The 19,870-nt window shown below is 32.1% G+C and overlaps 4 protein-coding genes across 16 annotated transcripts in view; 3 read left to right on the top strand and 1 right to left on the bottom strand.

Moving 5' to 3' along the window:
- Window positions 1-12,885, top strand: LOC105204077. Of its 7 annotated transcripts, XM_039450788.1 has the most exons (8): window positions 30-322; window positions 616-953; window positions 1,062-1,241; window positions 1,323-1,594; window positions 2,074-2,377; window positions 3,127-3,180; window positions 3,271-3,449; window positions 3,896-4,059. In XM_039450788.1, the coding sequence occupies exons 1-7, from the start codon at window positions 261-263 to the stop codon at window positions 3,444-3,446; spliced, it is 1,386 nt and encodes a 461-aa protein (XP_039306722.1). In that variant the 5' UTR covers window positions 30-260; the 3' UTR covers window positions 3,447-3,449; window positions 3,896-4,059. The 7 variants fall into 7 exon arrangements, with proteins under 7 accessions (XP_011171420.1, XP_039306722.1, XP_039306721.1 ...); XM_039450787.1 differs by lacking the exons at window positions 3,127-3,180; window positions 3,271-3,449 and adding an exon at window positions 12,757-12,885 and having other exon boundaries at window positions 3,896-4,177; XM_011173117.3 differs by lacking the exons at window positions 3,127-3,180; window positions 3,271-3,449 and adding an exon at window positions 4,863-5,251 and having other exon boundaries at window positions 3,896-4,177.
- LOC105204079 (kinesin-like protein Klp61F) lies at window positions 4,904-12,168 on the bottom strand. Of its 3 annotated transcripts, XM_011173119.3 has the most exons (12): window positions 11,965-12,167; window positions 9,950-11,165; window positions 9,168-9,439; window positions 8,877-9,016; window positions 8,669-8,787; window positions 7,974-8,327; window positions 7,454-7,666; window positions 7,183-7,362; window positions 6,865-7,090; window positions 5,841-5,962; window positions 5,552-5,756; window positions 4,904-5,459 (listed from the first exon to the last, which is right to left on the bottom strand). In XM_011173119.3, exons 1-12 carry the CDS (start codon window positions 12,006-12,008, stop codon window positions 5,452-5,454), a joined length of 3,099 nt encoding a protein of 1,032 aa, XP_011171421.2. In that variant the 5' UTR covers window positions 12,009-12,167; the 3' UTR covers window positions 4,904-5,451. The 3 variants fall into 3 exon arrangements, with proteins under 3 accessions (XP_011171421.2, XP_039306718.1, XP_039306719.1); XM_039450784.1 differs by having other exon boundaries at window positions 4,904-5,756; window positions 11,965-12,168; XM_039450785.1 differs by lacking the exon at window positions 7,974-8,327 and having other exon boundaries at window positions 4,904-5,756.
- LOC105204075 (ubiquitin-like protein 7) lies at window positions 12,814-15,660 on the top strand. Of its 2 annotated transcripts, XM_011173114.3 has the most exons (5): window positions 12,814-13,226; window positions 13,915-14,120; window positions 14,279-14,415; window positions 14,556-15,196; window positions 15,307-15,660. In XM_011173114.3, the coding sequence occupies exons 1-4, from the start codon at window positions 13,079-13,081 to the stop codon at window positions 15,172-15,174; spliced, it is 1,110 nt and encodes a 369-aa protein (XP_011171416.2). In that variant the 5' UTR covers window positions 12,814-13,078; the 3' UTR covers window positions 15,175-15,196; window positions 15,307-15,660. The 2 variants fall into 2 exon arrangements, with proteins under 2 accessions (XP_011171416.2, XP_011171415.2); XM_011173113.3 differs by having other exon boundaries at window positions 14,556-15,660.
- Window positions 15,661-17,732: 2,072 nt separating this feature from the next.
- The window catches only part of LOC105204074 (bumetanide-sensitive sodium-(potassium)-chloride cotransporter), a 28,689-nt gene continuing 26,551 nt past the window's right edge, over window positions 17,733-19,870 (top strand). For 2 of the 4 annotated variants that reach the window (XM_011173109.3, XM_039450782.1), the window contains exon 1: window positions 18,080-18,934. The gene's annotated coding sequence lies outside the window, so the exon portion shown is untranslated. The other 2 variants (XM_039450783.1, XM_011173110.3) reach the window with 2 other exon arrangements.

Raw genomic sequence — 19,870 nt, 5'->3', positions numbered from 1 at the left:
ACCTCCATACATACACTTCGGCAATCAGGTTTGGCGCACGCGCGCGCGCGCGCGCGCGCAGCAGGTGCATCTCTCTCGTAGTCTGTTCCATGTTTCGACTACTAAAATTGGAGCATCGGAGTGCAGACATCGGACCTATCGGACTGATCGGACTGCATCGAACTTAAGAACGACCGACATATCATTTGTCGTGTGCCTGTTCAGCGGTGAAATCTGTTATTTGGCTTATAAAAGGGTTAAAGAAAAGAGGGAACAAAATAATGCGATTTTGTTGTTTGTGTAAAAGAAAAAGTACACAGGATAATAAAATTATTTTACATAAGTAAGTTTACTGACAAATGATAAAGTACGTGTCCCTGATAAGCTTTTCGATAGAAAACGTTTCACATTAGTGAATTCACGAATCAAGGTATACCTATTCTGTACTTAACAATAGGTAATTGTCGGTGTCGCAGATATTTTATGTAACAAAAAGTGCAACGACACTGATAATTACCGTTAACAGAACATCAAGTAACTCATTGTCAGATTCCACGACAGGATTATTTCTGTCGAAAATTTTTTACCAACTGTACGATCACTCACAATAATAAAAAAAAATTATTCTTTTTTTAGGTTTCCGAAGGATCCGTCTATACGTCAGAAATGGATTAAGGCTTGCGGATTGCATGATAAAGATGTATCTCGTCTTCATATTTGCTCAAATCACTTTGAATTATCTGAAAATTTACTTGCATTGAAGAGATTACCTTTAGAGGCTATACCCACTGTAGAAAAAGCTGTACCAAATCATCCAATTGAATTATCAAATATGTCAACAAATATGTCAACAAATATTACAAATGTATTAAAATCATCCAAAGGGAATGTTACATCTCCAACTGTATTATACATAATGGATCAAAATAATGTTGTTCAGTCAATATTGGAAGTTGCGACTCCTGATCATTCATGTAATTTAAATATTAATGTATAGAAAAAATAAAAATATATTTATAAGTATATCTATGGATTGTTAGAGGAAATAATATATTTTTATAGTAAATATTTTATTCTTTTAGTGCCAATAATAGAAAGTACTTGTATATCCAAATCATCTGAAGTAAATGTTATATCTCCAACGGTATCTGACGTAATGGACTGTGATAATGCTGATATAATGGAATATGATAATGCTGACATAATGGAATGTGATAACGCTGTTCAGCCAATATCAAAAATTTCAATTTCTGATCATTCATGTAAATTAAATATAAATATGTATACTGATCATAAGAGAAAATAATATAAATATTATTATGATGAAATTTTTATATTTTTAGATTGTGAAGCAGTTTTTTCTCCAAAAAAACGGTTGTTTGCACAGCCTAGATATATTTCAGAAATTAATATTAGTGATGTTAGTTCACCAAAAAATGCAAGAAGGCTAATCAATTTTATTAAAGAAGAGGATCGAAAGAAATGCAGTCGAATAAGATGTTTAAGTGCTCATAACAAAAGACTTCTAAAACGAGTTGCTACATTGCAAGAATTAGTATCTCATTTAAAAGAAAAAGTTTCTGAAGATGTTGCAAATAATGCACTGATTAATATGGTAAGAGTCTAATAGATATCTTTTTTTAAACATATGATAAAAAAATTCTGAAGTAATCAATTACTATTTTCAAATAATATTTGTTCTGATACAAAAATAATAATAATTTTGGAGCTTCTCTTTACATTGCACCCATCTTCTGTCATTAGAACTAGTACTTTGTACATAATTCTCCTTTTATTATATGTTGAAACCTTATATGTTTATATTTATTAATTTGAAGTATTGAACTATTTTAATATATTTTATATATTATATAATAATGATTAGTGTACAGGATTAATATATTTCTTTAATTCAAAAAACTAGAAATATTAAGGAATTAGTTGTGACATTTATACAATATTTTTAAATATCCTACTTTATACTTTCTAAACACATTATGTAAGAATTATTTAATAAATATTTACATAATGATTTGTAAAAGAATCACTGTTATGTTCTAATAAAGTAAATAATACATAACTGGATAATTACAGAGATTGTCTATAGACGCAAATGATAATTGTGAACAATTGAGTGATAAGAAACAATCAAAACAAGCCATATTAAAAAAGAAAGAAAATTCACTCATTGAAGATGTGAGTGAACCATTAGTGAAATGGTTTGAAGAAAGTCCTAAGCAAAATTTCGAGAAACTTGACCAATTGGGCGATAAGAAAACACAGGAACGATTCTTATTAAGGAAGAAAGAGGACTTACTTACGAAAGATGTGAGTGAGAGACTATTAGTGAAACAGCTACAAGAAAATCCACATTTGAAAATCGAAGATGAACTTGCAGGTAATAATGGAAGTGATTTGGGAGATGTGTTGAAATTTTTAATTATTGATGTAATATTAGGATAATTAAAAAGTTGAAATTTAAATAATAAAGTTAAAAAGTTAATAACTTTTAATTTAACTTTGTTAGTTAATTTTAAATCTGAGTTAATCTAAATTTTTAATTTTAAATAGTTATTTTTAAAGCATATAAATTTTAATTTATTAATTTTTTTCTAGATAAAATTACAAGTTAAAAATTTATCTAAAAATAAATAGAAAAAGTACATTGCTTTATTTCTTCCAAAATAACAAATTTTTTATTATTTTATATAAACTTTATTTACAAATAAAATATTAAAAATTTATTTAACGATTTATATTATAATTGTTTTGAGTAATTTAACTTTAGAAATTACAGCACTCTAATTTGATATAACTAATGATTTTCAAATTTAATTTAATTTAATTTAATCTTAACCATGAAGTATAAGAAAAAAAGACCGAATTTCGTGAAACGAAAGTAATTCTAATTCCTGGCATCTAATTGAGAGAGTATACTGAAGGGAATAGTTTCTAGTTGGGCGCCATTGCAATTATTAACTTTATCTGGTCAGTCTGGTCCGGTCTTCAGTTTGTTTACATGTGACTTTTCGTGGCTTTATGCATTTTGATGCATTAATTTATATCACAAAATGGCACGTTGGATACATAGATGTACTACTAAAAGAACATCTTCTAGTTGTTTAAAAAGCCTAAGCCTTTTTACAGCTCATACAGATAAAATGTTTAATAATTGGCGTGACAGTGGAATTGCTGCAAAAGGTATCAACGAATTTAGTCAAAAAAGTCGTATTTGTGAATTGCATTTTCAAAAAGATGACATTGTCTGAGAAGATATTTTTCATACGACAGATGATCAAACTATTACAGTACCACATAAAATACCTAAGTTGAAAGAAGATGTTGTTCCATCTATTTTTACGGCCGACTGCTGCCGATCTGTTGTACCAAAAATCAGTTATTATTATGTGACCCCATTTATGAAGAGAAACGGAAAGAAAAAGCAAACATTAAACAGACTCAATTAAAGAGTACGATTAATTGTTGAGTAATTTAACTTTAAAAAATTACGAATTTTATTTTAATATAAATAATTTTCAAAATTTAACTTTGAATTTAACTTATTTTTAATTTAAAGTAACTTAATTTAGTTAACTTTTTGTTTGTGTAACCCTTAAAGTAATTAAATTAATTTAATAAGTCATTAATTTTAACTTAATTTAGAAAAGATATTAACTTATTTAACTATTCTGAATATATTTTTGTGTCATATTTCTATTTTGAACATTAATCTTTCCTTATTTTTGATGAAATCTTTTCAAGTGATAAATAATTTAAAAATATATATTTTAATATCTAGCACTTAGTATTTTTGAGAAAAACTCTTGCATACTTGATTTTATTATATTATTAAATATATAAATCAAATTTTATCAGGATGATTATATTGCAGTATTATTTATTATTTATTGTGTAGAAATGGAAGCCGCAAAAAAGGAATATTTTATGGAAACTACTTCAAAACGAGTCACTACAGATACATCTACGTCATCATTCATCAAAAATACTGATCAAGAAGTTGTCTTTCTGAAAACTGTTTTAAAAAATACAAAGGCAATCTACAAAAATAAAATTTTGACTCTCCAACAGAAGATACAGAGAAAAGATAGACGAATTAGGCAGCTGAAGAATATATTAATAATGTTGCAGCAGAAGAATCTCATTTCTGATGAGCATCTGAATGCCCTGGAAGATTGAGGTACTTTCAATCAATAGTTATTGAAACATCAATTGTTAAAAGTAAGAAGGTATCAAAAAGGAAAATTCAAAAACGCTTACTAATTTTCATTTTTATCAATGTAGATTAACTTTGATTTAACTTTATCTTTTTCTAGTTTTAAGAATAAAAAGAAATAAAAAAAGAAATTAAAATTAATCTACATTGGTGCAAATGGATATAAATGTCAATTAATGTTAAGTCTGATTTTTATAAAAAAGCTTTAGGTCAATAGCAGATCATGCTAAAAGACCATAGATAGCACCATATTGAATATAACAAATAAAAATTTTATTGGCTATGTTCACATAGGGCCTAATATTCAATGTAGTGAAATACGAATAGCTAATGAAGTTAGCTAAAGAGTAGCTAAAGAAATTAATTTTCTTTTAAATTGTGTTTACGAATTTTAGATGATAAATTTTTTTTGTTAACACTATTGACGCAAAACAAATATTCTAAATTCTATTTTAAATGTCTTGTTTTACAAGCATTGACATTACTAATGTCATAAAATTTCACTTTTGATGATACACCATTGGCATGAGGATATGATTTAAATGTAATTTTTTTTTTACATTTTAAGCACTAGAAGTTTTAAGTTTAAGAATCAGTGGTGTTTAATTCATCATGTGTTAAAATGAATTATTTCCAAACCAAAATGCAGAATGTGCACCAATGATTGAGGATGAAGACAACTTTATTTAATGGAGATATTTTATTGATCTCGACACACAGTTTACAAGAAATGGTGATACAATGTGCTTTAAAAGAAAGTGATAGCGATTTACTGAAGAAATATATATATATAGTGTTACTTTTACTTGAAATTTGAGAAACGTTACAAAAACAATAATAAAAATTCTAATAAAGATAGTCTGCAATCTATTATTTCCCGAGATATTCAACTTCTTATTTTGTTAGTTAAATTCTTAATTTTCTGAAACACTAATTACTTCATAATACATGTAATCATATAAAGAATGTTAGCTGGCAAAATAAAACACTGAACATCTTGAAAGTGATAGTTTACAGAGATCTCTACTTATTAAGATATTTATTTGCCATTTATTCTGTTAGCAATATTTTAGCTATAATTCCTACGTATTAATAATAAATATAAATAAAATATTAAAAATATCCGAAGTGATCATTTCGTCATCTTCGGCTGCACCTCATGTCTTGATAGTACAAGTTTACAGTTAAATATAATGAGAAACCTAGCAGCCAAGATAAGAATCCAGATTCTTTACTTTTCACTTTTCTAAAACAGATAATATAGATTTTTGCATATAATAATGCATATTTATTTATTCAAATAATGCATATTTATTTATTTGAATAATATATATGTACCTGCACGCAAACTATTGGAAGGCTCTAAAGTTTGGGACAAAGCTGTTGCGGATACAGTTGCAATAAAAGAATTGCTAGTATTTGGATAGTCAGAATTGTTAGTATTTGGATATACAGTGTTCGGACTTTTATATGGTGTAGACGTAAACAATGTACGATTTTCAATAGATGACACTTCGAATTTGGATAATTTAAATGTTGGATCCTAAAAATAAATTTCTGTATATGTACACAAAATTATACATTCAAATTTTATTTGTTCATTGGAATATAGTGAAATATTTCTTACTAAATTATTTTCTTCATCTAAGCCATTGCGATCTTCTTGAAATCTTTGACAGATTCGTTCAGACAGCGATATTGTTGCAAATTCACGAGGATATGAAAAATTTTTTTTTTCTGGCGTTGTGCCTGTTCATTATAAAGAAGCAAAAATGTTATACTTATTATATATTGACTTGTTTTATATTAGAATTTAAGTAAACAGACATTTAATTGCTTTTTTTAAATATATCAAAAATGAGATTTATCAAGAGTTTTATTAAAAATATATAATATGGTTTATATTATTTACGAAAAACAATGATATATTTGGTAGCATCAGGTAACAGCAATTCAATTATAAATAATTTTGTTAATGTAATACAATTCAATAACAGTATTAATTGAACAAATATGTCATGTTTTAATAAAACGTCATTTCTTTTGTTAATATTGTTATTGAAATAACAAAATTATTTTTAATTAGACTAATTTGTTGTTAATACGTACATCGTTTCTTTTTGTGTATTTATGGTGGTAGAATTTTAATGGAAGTTTGATGAAATTTCGATGACATTTTGTTGAATTTTATTTTTATTTTGCTACATTTTGACCAATGATTTCATCAAAATTCTACCAAAAATTTATCAGTTTTAATAAACTGTTATTAATTATTTATTGTTATGGAATATCTGCATTTTTTTTTCATTGCAATTTCATTAAAACTTCATTACAATTTTAATAAAATTTCCTTACTTTTTATTAATAATTTCTTATGGAAATATATGTTCATTGAATTATTAATAAAATGTGTTTATCTATTTTTTATTAAATGCAAAAAATAATCTTTTTAATATAATATAATTAAAATTTTGTTGCATATTTGTTGAAATATCAGCGAATTTAATGAAACGTTAAGTTTATTGAAATTTCATTAAAATTTTATTAACATTTTTCTGCTGAAGATTTAAAGAAAGTATGCTTGAATAATGAAGTGCTTATGCAATTCTAATCCATTTACTTTCTTGTACGAATAAAATAATAAAATAAACCTGTAGGAATTGTGCGCCAGAAGTTCGCGTCGGACACAAATTCGTCAATCCGTCGTTGTGATTCGCTCAATTTTTCGATTATATTATTCTTGTAGTTATTTAGTTCCGTACATTGATTCACTAAATTACTCTCTATTGTTCTGGAAACATCTGAAATTTTGCTTTTCTGCTTTTCCATAAAGGTAACGTGAGCTTCACTCATGTTTTCAACCATTCGAAAGATATTCTGTAAAACAAATATAAGTGTAAAGTATTAATTTGATTATAGTTAGGTGTAAGAGATGGAATTTATGTCAAGTATATTTCTTGCGCACTTACAGCACCCGAAATAAGAATTTTTTCTTCATTTTTGTGCATTTTTTCTTTTAATTGCTTTCCAGTAAATTGCACCTTGTTGTTGTGTTGGTTTGATACAAAATAACTGTTATTTAAACGTTCTTGTAGATCGATAATCAAGACATTTTTATTTTCAAAAGCTGTTTTATTTAATATTTGTGCCTGTTAACAAAGAAAACGATTAATTGCAGATTAACGAGACTATTCGTATTCATTAATTTCAGAAATTTTATAAACAATAAAGATGAGTTACCTGATTAATGCCACTATCGATATCACTGTTAATGGAGGGTGTAAGAATATGTAGATAGTTCTTCAAATCATTTTGATTAAATTCATCGTGTGAAATTTGATCGTATACATTACTGCAAGCTTTATCGATTTGATGGGAAGCATTAACGAGTTTGGAATAATTTTTTTCACAATTATCTAAAATATTAAGTCCGTGTGACATGTTCTTCATTTTCTATACAAACAAAAATATATAGTGTTATGTCAACAATTATGTAGTTTTAATTACATAAGATAGGGTCATTGCATCTGTCAATGAACAATTACCAAATGACTGTTTAAGAAAAAAACAATAAGATAAGACTTCAAAATAATAAATTACAAATTAATTGATATTTTTTAATTTTTATATAGATTTGATTCAAACAGATATTATTTCATACTTTAAAATGTAATTATATTAAGTTATTTTTATTTGTTTGTTCGTTGATTGATGCAGTGACCTATCTATAATATGTGATTAAAGGTCTGATTAGTTATACCATTTCAATTTCTTTGTATGATTCAAACATTTGTTTTTTATTTTGAGAAATTATCTTAATACTTTCACTAATTTCGCCTAAACTTTTATTCAGGCAATGATATTTTTCCAGATGATTTTTACAGATTGTATCCATGGTATATTTTGTCTGCATTGACACATCCTCTAATTTTTTAGTAATATTCGTCCTTAACGATTGTATAATCTGCTTAATATTTTCGTAGTTTGATTCGAATAAATTCTTAATATCTGGTTCCAATTTCGAATAAATATCGATGAACAGCTCATTTTTATTTTCAATAACATTGGATGCATCTTTCATATGTGTACTTAACACTTTTTGATAGTGAGTATACTATAAGACATTTATAAAATGTTTTAACAGAATGTATAAGACCGAAGGTAATTGTTGCCTATAGTTTTTTGAGCGTTGTGAATACTACATTTTATACCAAATTGTTTTATCACCATACAATTTTGAGAAAATTGTGATGTTGCAAAAAAAGCCATTTATACATCATAAATATCAAATGCAATATTCCAAAAAATACATTTAATTAATACCTGTTTATAAGTTTAACTGCAAACGTCTCAAAATTGTATTGTGAACAATTTGATAAATGGAATTGTATATTCAGCGCTCAAAAAAACTATCAATAATCATCTTCGTGTTTTGTGCAAGGAAAAGTCACTTACCGAAGTATTTATGTCAGTTTTTAATTCTTTACTTGCGGCAGCGTGCTGATAAATTGCATGATTCACGATTGTGCGAATCGATGTCTCTATATTCTTAGCTCGTTCAGCTAAGTGAGTTTCTACAGAAGATTTATTCATTTACAAAATTTTCTCGCGTACAATGTCTGCTAAAATTGCAAGATTATTCATAAAAAGTTCTTAGACTTACCAACTTGATTTTTTAGAGAATTGAGAAATCTGTGAATTTCATTCTCATAAGCAAAAGCACAGTCTGTGATGTTTCCACAGCGTTCCGTAATATCATCCATCATTTGCAATCCAACCTTTCCGTATTTCTCCTCGGTTTTTCTAGATTGGTATTAATCCCATTAGTAAACTTCAATCAATGATCTTCAGTAGAGTTAAGTTGCAAAGAGTTGAAGATAACAGTTTAAATACATGTAATACAGAAACATTACATATAATTTTATTTCACTTAAGAGTTTCCTTTCCCACTTACGTTTCACGATCAAGTTTGTCGTGTAATTTTTGCGCATCTTCAGACGCCTCATTTACCACGTCTAAAACAGTATCTATTTGATGGAGCAAAATCTTTTCATTTTGAACATACTTCTCCACGAATCGTTCGTGTGCGTTTTTCTCGTGCTTTACTTGATTCAACATCTTCTTCGTCATTTGTAAAGTACCATTCACATCCTTCAATTTGGTCATGGTTTTAGTCAACTCGTTCACTTGAGCATCATATTGTGATTGAAAATCGTTAAATATTTTCTGTAATCAAAAAATGATATATGTAGTCTATGTGATAACAACCGATCTATATGTTAAAAGTTATCAACTTTTTTAATTTTATTATTTAACTTTCAATTTTTTTACTAGTTACTATCCAACCCTGGATTTACAGATGTATAAACCCAAGCAGAACAACAAGTCAAAATGACATCAAAGTGATTCTACAATTGTGTCAAAACGACATCAAAATGAATTGTAATTGATTGAAAAGTGACTTTTAATGATCATTATGCAGTCACTTTGACGTCATTTTGATGTCGTGATGACTCCCTGTTCTGCTTGGGAACTTATGAAATACTTGCGTAACAAATAATATTTACATAATTCAAACAATTTACAGTATGTACTTTTCTATACGTATGGATTGAATAGATAGAATTAATATACTGAACTAAGAGATTGATAGAATTAATACAGCTTTGTAGGTATAAGAAACATATTTATCATAGTGTATTAAGGTGTTAAAATTACCTGCTGTCAAAAGCATACCTCTTTACTCTCCAAAGTGTCTTGTAATACTTTACAATAATTGTTCTTTTCCTGCAGTTCTTTCCTCTGACGATCGATCAACGTCCGCATGCCTTCGCAGTCATCGTACGATACGCATATACCATTCTTCTCACGCGTTGCCAACAGATCTTTCTTCAGGCTTTCGATCTCCTTGGTATATTCTCTCAGCAGCTCTCGCTTGCAGACCTTCTGATTGATCTCGGGACGATTAGTAATATTCTTTGCCCTGTGAGCATAATCCAACGTTGATCGGGTCTCCTCGAGATTAGTGGAGACGGACGAAACGGTCGCGATGATCGAAGTCTTCATTCGTCCGCCCAGCGACTCCTGCAGAAGCCTCGTGAGCTTTGACTCGCGATATGGCACGTGAGGCGTCTTCTCCACGAGGGCGGTTATCACCCGGCCAAGGGTCAGCAGGGATTGATTGATCGTCTTGGCCTCACGCATCCTTTTATCGACTGCTCCGGATCTAGCGATTTGCTCACTACCGGCCAGATCCACCAGGTTCAGTCTTGCCGTCTTTAAAAGTTCCTCGCCACCGCTGGTGTTCTCCTTCGTACATATCATTATGGTAAATACCGTGTGCGAGCGGCTCGAGTTCGAATTGAGCATCGTCGCCGCGGTATGCCGTCTGTTCGAACCCTTCTCGAGAATTCTGTAGATATCGGTCTTGTTCTGGACTGTCACTTCCTCCAGCCCGTGGATAATGACCGAGCCCTTCTTCGTGATATCATCGTAGAGCTTGATCTTGGACGGCGAATTGTTGTTCGTCAAGAGATCGATCAGTTCCTCGTTGTAGAGCTCGAGGAAGCTGACTCGGATGGCGTACTGCTGGTTCTCCAGCAGCTGCAGTTCGTCAAAAAGATGATCGAGACTGCGTGGGATTATTCCCGCGGATGTGTCGCTCTGCCAGTTCAAATTGTTCGCGTAATCACCCTCCATCGTGTACGTTTTGCCGGTGCCAGTCTGGCCGTAGGCAAACACTGTGCAACTGTATCCGGCGATGACTTCCTTTAATAGCGGGTTGATCACCGCATTATACACGTCGAGCTGGGTTGACGAGGGACCGAAAACACCATCGAACGAAAACTTCTTGGACGCTTGTTCATCCTGCGATCGCTCATAGATTATTATCTCTTTGTTTGACACTGCCTTCGTCACGCATTTCTCCAACGTACTTGTCTTGCTTACGGGCCTATTGAACATTGAAAAATAGAATTATTTCTTGTGCAGGAGGACTCACAAAATAAATATTAGTATCGCATTAAAACTAATATATTTTTTTAACAATCACTGTTTAACAATTATATTCTTGTTTATATACGAAATAATGATAATCTTGCTTAATATATTTTAATCTTTTTTTAAAGAATTTGATAATCTTAATCAAGTATAAGTTAAATATGTACATAAATAGTTGAATTAAAAAAATTTAATCCAGTTGAAAAATTCGGTCAAATTAACAATTTTTTTCTCAGTGTGTTAAAACTTTTGAACGGTAGTGTATTACAAATAATATACATATTGATTTTAAAGCTTCTTATGTACCGTGTTGTGATTGAACAACCGTTGCTTACAAGGACATTGGTTTGTCCTGCGTTTTTCATGTAAGCAATCGCTGAATAAATAAGATTATGTATTGTCATCGGCGATTCGAGAATTTATGCTCTATATATATTTGTATTTTGCTTACAATTGCAGGCGTATGCTTTATTTAATTTTACATTTACTCTTTGTGAAAGAGTTTATTTAAATAAAAATTTATTATTTAATTAAAAAGTAAGTTAAAATAAAAAAATTATGAAAAATAGTGATTCAAAGAATGATTAACAATAAGAGGACGATGTGTGAACAATATTCTTGCAGAAATTAAACACAAGCTTTTAATTAAGACCGTAAGCGCGGACAAGTACAAATTATAAATTAATAAAAATGATATCTCGAATTTTCTTTCAACCAATATATCCTTTACATTTAATTATTATCTGACTCACTTGATGCGCACGAAGACGTTGATATGCTGATCGTTCTCCGACATCCTTTCAGGTCGAGATCCCTCGTGTTTATGCGATCGCTATACGCGCAATATTGTCATAATAATAGTCTTACAGACTGATCTAGGATCTCTACAAACATCTACAGTGACACTGAAGATGAAGACTGAAACGTTTGTCCTTTAGAATACTTGTTATATTTTTGTAGCATTAAAATCTTGCGCGTGGCTTATTATTGTTTTATATAATGTTTGTATAACCAAATTATTTTACTTATTATTTATTTTTAAAATTATTTATTTATATAATCAAATTATACTTTTATTATTATTATTTGAAATTTATATAGAAATCCTGAAAAAATTATATCGCGAATTCTAATGAAACTTTTCACTAAGAGATCCTACTGTATTAATTATCCGTATAAAAACAGGATTGTATAATTTTCAAAACTTTATTTTCATGGGTTATTTTTAGATATTATTTATGTTATGTATATGAACTTTTTTTTACATAATAAAAGCGATTTAAATTATTATAAACTAAATAATTTATATAGGAAAAGTAATAAAGTTAAAAAATTATTAATATGTCTCATAAAATGTATACATTAATATTAAAAATAAAAAAAAAACAAAATATACTTTTTTGAATCTTTTGTGATTATTGACAGTATTTACATTAATTACATGTCAAACTTAATTTACACAGTATGCACACGTAATATAGATTATTTACGCATAAATGATCAATCCTGTACGAAAGCATTCAAATACTCCCGCTCTTATTCAGCACCAGTCGTCGCCATTTTGCGAAATTTGAAGAATGGAGGTCCCTAGGAGGCACACAGCTGCTTCTCTTCCCCATGACTCGGCGCGATGTCAACAATGACATTTGTTCGTTCGCCCGGATAATTCGCAAACCAGAGTAACGCATTTCGTGCGTTTCGTCGCGTGTCGGTCTGGTGCACGAAACGAGAAGAAGAGAGTCCGGTGGAAATTCACACGATCTGGAGTTCGAGAAGAGTCTGAAGAATCGAATTGTATGTCGGGGAGACCATAAGAGCTGAGTCGAGCAGATTCCCTCGGAATCGCGTCGGGCCATTCACTTAATTATGATAGCCATGGAGCTGTTGTTCGGAATGCAAGTCAATTCCGAGATGGTCATGCCGATCACGCTGAGCGGCGTGAACTTGAAGACGAAAGTGGAAACGCTGAAGCAGGAAGCCGCGGAAAGGTGGAATCTTCCCAAGGATTCGTTCGGTAAAAAAAAAGTGACTTTGCGTTATTTGAAGCCTGATCTTTGTCACGGAACTCTTTGTATTCTATTATTCGATTCTAAATTTAACATCAGAATCTCTAGATCTGTTATATCTTTGATGTATGTCAAGGCATTCAGATCATTAAAAAAATCCATAGTGGATTTGTTTGCATCAATCTTGATTCCAATCCTTGATGGATTAACCTTGTTTTCAATCCTTAATGTATGTCTTGTTTTAATTCTTAATCCTCTGCAGGTCAACTTATTTTTCACTGCTTAATGAGATCACCTGCGTCACTGATAGAGTTATATTTTTCAAAAGGTTTTATGAGCTATAAAAAATCTGAAATAAATTCTGGTATATTTTTTTTTGTAACATTTAGGAATATGTTTGTGCAATTATATAAAACGTTTTTTTTTGTATATGTTCAAATTTAAGGCAGAATCAATAAAATAATATGGCTTTCAAACAATTCTGGTCAATCTATAGAAAAATTGATAGACTAACCTTGTTTTCAATCTTTAATAGATTACCCTTATTTTTAATTTTTCTTAAGAAAAAATTTATTCTAATTCAATCAAAGAAAATATGACTAGAATTCATGTTTCTTGAAACAATTCTTTACAAAATAAGCTTGAGTAATCTTTAATATAAATATAATATTAATGATTGTTTTTCTTTCCCATCAGATTTTATTTATTGCGGGCTTATACTCGAGGATGACGCAACAGTAGAGTCTATTGGATTGAAGAATGGATCAATGGTACATGCACTGCAGAAGAAAGAACCGGAATCGTCAATAATAAATAAACATATATCAGAAGATTGCATATTACAGTTGGCATCGGCGTTTAAGTCATTCAATGAGACCCCTGCGTTTAGAAGTGCACTGCATGTAATTATCATTTAAATATGTTTAAATATGTAGTATAATTGAATATATATTTAAATATATAGTATATTTTTGCTTGTGTCATTAATTATATAGCTAACTATTATTGAGTATCGTTAGAGAAAATTTGTATAAATAAACAATATTTTGATACGTTTCAGCGTTTAAGTAAAAGGCCAGAAGTCATAGATAATATCATTTCCTCCTCTCCTGGATTGCACGAAGATGCAGTCGCCATTGCTATGCTGCAAGATCCTGACTTAATGGCGCATTTCATAGATGTTGACACTGTTAGAAGGTAATTAGATATATAATCTTAATTTGTACAACTTCTAAAATATTATGAAAAAGCTTGTATTTTTTAAAGAGATTTACATTTTTACTTTACATCATAGTAAGATGAACATAGATTTTTTTCTTGTTATCTCATATATTTAGAATTGCAAAGCTGCATCCCGTGTTAATCGAGGCAGCGCAGAACATCGCGGCGGCCGTGCATGAGGAAGCGCATAACGCGGCTTCTAGCGGTTCCTCTAGCAGTTCGGTGGCTAGTTTGCAGCCCACCACCGCTCGTTCCTACAGCGTAGACAGTATGAGCCTGGAGGAGGAAATGGCGCGCGACATCGCGCACTTTTTCGCTACGCAGCCCATAAACGACAGCAATTTGCGTTTTCCTAACGCACCGCCGGCTGCGAATTCGCAGGCATCGCAGCGATTGGACAATCCGCCATCCTCCACGTCTGACAACGCAAATCAACCCGTGACCGACAATCAGAGTACCGGCGTGATCACGTCGCAGATGTTCATGGAAGCTATGAGACAAGCCGCGCTGGCGACCAATTCGAATCAGCAGCAGCCAACTGCGTCGCCGGCTACGTCCCTGTCGCCGGTATTACCGCTATTTTCGCCACCGATCAACGATCTGCAGCGGCAATTGGCACAGATGCACGAGATGGGCCTTCAGGACGACACGATAAACATTCAGGCGCTACAGTTTACCAACGGCGATGTGCAGGCAGCCATCGAACTCGTGTTTAGTGGTTTCTATGACAATTAATCGACAGGGACGATGGGACAAGGTAATATAAGTGATTACAATTTGTACAAATGGCATTTCGTAAAACAGTGTTTTTTATGGATGAGTCAGCCTGAGATATCAGTTGACACATGTTCTCAATTTGTAACGTAGGTTGATGCTGAGTCATAGAGAATGTGTTCAAGATGTTTGTGAAATTTACTCCTTGAGGAAGACTTTTATATCATTTTTTAGATACATTGTTCACTGTAATATTAATATAGCAAGATCCGTGAAACGTTGTCTTTCAAGGGTTCTATAAAGACTATTATTCTAATTTCCCTGAGTGCGGCAGTGTATGATATACTTCGTTCTTAACATCTATCCAGAAAATATATCAAGAAAGTGGACATTATGTATATTAACGAAAAAACTGTATTTCTTGAAATACTACTTGTTAAATGCTATGTATGAATTTTTATATTTCCGACAATTTTGCATTTATATGTTGCTCAAGTGAGATTGAAATTGACTTTTATTTCTCTCTTTCATATAATGTTTTCTATGTTTTTGCGCCGTCGTAATACGAACGAAGACATTCAGGCATATATCACATATACTGTAGTTATCTTCAAATTCTAATCATTACTGATACGTGATATATGGAATCGTTACCTCTTTTACGTTGTTTTTTCATATGTTTGTATTTACATTATCAGTTTTACATAGCATGAAAAATTAAAGTTGTCAGGGGTTCAACAGAAGTTGAACATATTTGAATGAAAAATAAAGTAAATATACATATAAGCATTGATAAGATTTCTTTCTTTCTTTCTCTATAACATTAATATTTTATATTGTGGCAATTTTTTTATAGTACTGGCTATTATCATCAATTTGCTTTTTCATCAAACAATTATCATACGTATATAAGAACATTTTTTTGCTTCACAGAGTTACAACCTAAGATATTAATAGATATTAATAGATTATGATAGGAGCTTTTGTATTTAGCAAATGCGAGCCACGTGGAATGACGCTTCAATATGTGTTCAACCGGTTTCAATGAAGTTTAACGTACTTGAGTAAAAAATAATGTAAACATCATATGAACTTTGATAAAAGACTTCTCTGTCTCTCTCTCTCTCTCTCTCTCTCTCTCTCTCTCTCTCTCTCTCTGTAACATTAATATTAATAATTTTTTTATAGCTGTTGTTATCAATTTAAATTTTTATCAAATAATTATCGTAGATATATAAGAAAATTTTGATTTACAGAGTTACAACCTAAGATTTTAAAAACCAATTGCGATAAGAGCTTTTGTGTTTAACACATGCGAGCCACATGGGATGACGCTTCAATATGCAGATATATCAGTGTCAAATGTTCGGAATAATCGCGTCATGTGTGTTGGCAGTGGTGTAGCGCGACTAACGCGAAATCGAATGCGTTGCGAAAACCCACACAGTCACGCGTAAGCATCACTTCTTTAAGTACCGAGTCATCGTTTGAGAATCTTTAGGGTCTTAAGTGGCATTAAATTAAAACTTATTTGATTATTTACAAGAGATCTAGTCAGATTGGGAAATGTAATTTTGACATTAAAGTGTAATACTAATAATATCAACAATAATTAACAATAATTATAAATAACTATTAACAATGATTGTTTATATTATATGAAATTAATGAAATTATATGTATAATTAATTGAAATTCTATATAAATAAGAAATATATCAGAGAAATCATTTGAATATATTTGGTGATAGCTAATACGTTGAACAAGCGATATGATTTTTAAATAGACAATTAACCATTACAATGAAATGTTCTCTTTTTAAAAATTTACATGTTCTAGTTTATTTCACCTTGTTCTAGGCTGCATTTCGAAATTCACTGTCAGTATTGAAATCTATAGTTTACTCCAGCAAACAAAAATGAATTCAAATGAATTAAAGCGTTATTTCACGTAGCTCCCATATGTTCACAAAACTCCTATCATAATCATTATTAAAATCTTTTGGTTGTAACTCAGTGAATCAAAAAGTTATATATGAAAGTTCAATTTATTTTAATTTATCCGAGTTCGCGCTTTAGAAGCCTGAAGTATTTATAGATTCAAATAGATTCAAATGGATTCAAATACGAAATGCGCTGTTCATCGTTTTGAGTTGGGATAGATTCATGTTATTATATTATTTTTGGATTCAAATAAATTGAAATACAAAATGAGCTATTCATCATGTGAATTGAATTCGGATGTATTCATATCCATATTATATTATTTTAAAATTTAAATAGATTCTAAAAAAAAATTTAAATAGATTATGAAGCATCAATTCAAAAATATCTCGAAATAAATTTATTTTTAACCATTTCAATTCATTTTTGTTTGCTGGGACGATATGTTATAGAGAGAGAAAGAAATAAATCTTATTAATGTTTATATGTACATTGTTTTTAATTCAAATATGTTAAACTTGATTAAACCTTTGACAACTTTACACAATTTTTCATGCTATGTAAAACTGATTATGTAAAACATAGGCGTGTTCATTTTAATTTATCCCAGTTTGCGCTTTACAGTTCCGGAGTATTTTTGGATTCAAATAATGGACTCAAATGGATTGAAGTACGAAAAGCGCTATTCATCATTTTAAATTCAGATGGATTCCTATTCCCATTATTTTTGGATTCAAATGAATTTGAATGAAATTGAAATACGAAATGAGCTAAGGGACATATGCGCATCCCGAATAACATAGAACATTTCAGCAATATTACAACAACAATGTTGTAACATTATCCGAGTTAGAGGAAACTTTTCCAACGGTCTGCCAGTAGGAATTGGGATTTCGCACAATTCGGATGTGTCGGGACGACCAAGATTCTTTAATCGTGCAACATTGCCGCAATATTTCTGAAACGTATGTACCACATTATCTGGAGCTATATGCGCTTATTTAACCCTACAGTCCTACAGCCTTGAATATTGTACAATTTCACGCAAATCATGGAAGATATCAGGCAGGTATCGTGGGCTGCATCTACGTAGATTGTGTAAAAGACTGAGTCACGTTTGCATTACAAGAGCTACATTCGCGAGAGGGGTGCGATGCCGGCGCGATTCAATATTGTACCGGCGCGGCGCGGCGACGGACGCGCGGACAGTGATGGTGCGTTGGTGCGTTGGTGCGTTGGTGCGTGTGTGCCGGTCGCGGCGGCCAGCACGGCGCGGAGGCCGGTCCCTGCTTCACGCATCGGAGCGCGTGCCTCGCTCGGCTCGATGAGGTAAAGGGGATTTCTGCAACGCTCTGGTCCGCCAGTACGAATCGGGATTTCGCGTGACTCGGACGTGGAACGGCGGACGGTCTTCCCCACGGTTCGCTCGGTGAGTGACACGAGCAGCACGTGCTCGCGACGTTTGGCCTGCACGCGCCACCCACAGAGCCGATCGATTCACACGCACGTATACATCGATACACGCGCACATACCCGTGTTCGGCACACGTGTTCGGTCAGTGCCGACCCTGCCCTGCCGGTGATTGGTGCCGGTTGAAGAGAAAGAGAGACTGCGAGAGCTACCGGCGAAGGGCTAGCTGTCAATCAGTGTCCCGTGTCCCGTTCTCACAACAGCACGATGATCGAGCTCTGGAGAAGTCCCCTGGCTGAATAGACCGCGGAGAGGCCAACGTGCACGAGCGAAAGACAAATATACTCGGATTGCGAGGTTATGGGAAGCCGAGGATCTGACGTTCGGGAGGATCCCTCGTTTACGGGACTGCGAGTTTAGCGAAAAGGTGAACAGCCAGGTGAAGAGTGATCCTTTCGTCACGCATTCAACGCTAAATACGATCCGCGAGTTTAAATTTTATCTTATAAATATGCCATGGTTCCTTCGACTCTCTTAGCAGAGGACGTCTCTCTTCTGTCGCCCGCGAGTTTTTTCTCCGACCGGCGTGAGGGTCGTGCTCGGAGGCGACAGAAGACGAATGACCGGTCTGAACCGGCCGCGTTTAAACGTCGAATGCGCGGCGAGAATGCGGTCCTCGATCTCGCCGAGACGGTCGAACCGTCTGTGGCCAAACGAGCCGGTCGCGTGCGAGAGCGAACGCGTGGAAGCGCAGGGCCGGTTTAAGATACCCTCGGTGTGATGGCCTCCGTTACTAGTTGACCCTCATCGACTTTCCCCCCGTTCTTCCCCGTTCTTGTTTCTCAAATCGTAGTATTGATTATTACGGATGACAGGAAATGACTTACCCAAGATTATCTTTTGTTGACAGAATCAGCCGTAAAAAAAGAGAATGATCTGCACACTCCTTCCCATACAGCGCTGATGATTGCAAAGAACCTTCAGAAAAATTTCAACCTTTCGCATTTCATGTGCGACACTTGTGAAAGGATTCTGCAAAATGTCATACATTGAAAAAATTTTTTTGATTAACTAAAATGTTTAGTCTGATACGAGCAACTAAATATTGGGTTGATTCAAGAATCATTTTGTTACATGGAAGAAGGCATAATTTATTCAAATGTCAAATTTTAAACAAGAATTAATTAAATTAACTCAATAGTTAATTGAATGTATTGAACTAAATATTTCAGTTTTTCAGCAAATATTTTCCTTACTGTATGAAATGTTGCAGCAGAAACTGAGTTTCTAAAAATCATGTGATATAAAATGTTGTAGTAGAAATGTTTCTAAAATTATAAGCAATTAATTGTCAAATTGGGCT

This window comes from Solenopsis invicta, chromosome 6, assembly GCF_016802725.1.
Source record: "Solenopsis invicta isolate M01_SB chromosome 6, UNIL_Sinv_3.0, whole genome shotgun sequence".
In the NCBI taxonomy this organism is placed as follows: domain Eukaryota; kingdom Metazoa; phylum Arthropoda; class Insecta; order Hymenoptera; family Formicidae; genus Solenopsis; species Solenopsis invicta.
The sequence above is the reverse complement of the archived record's forward strand: the minus strand, read 5'-3'. Positions and strand labels throughout refer to the sequence as shown.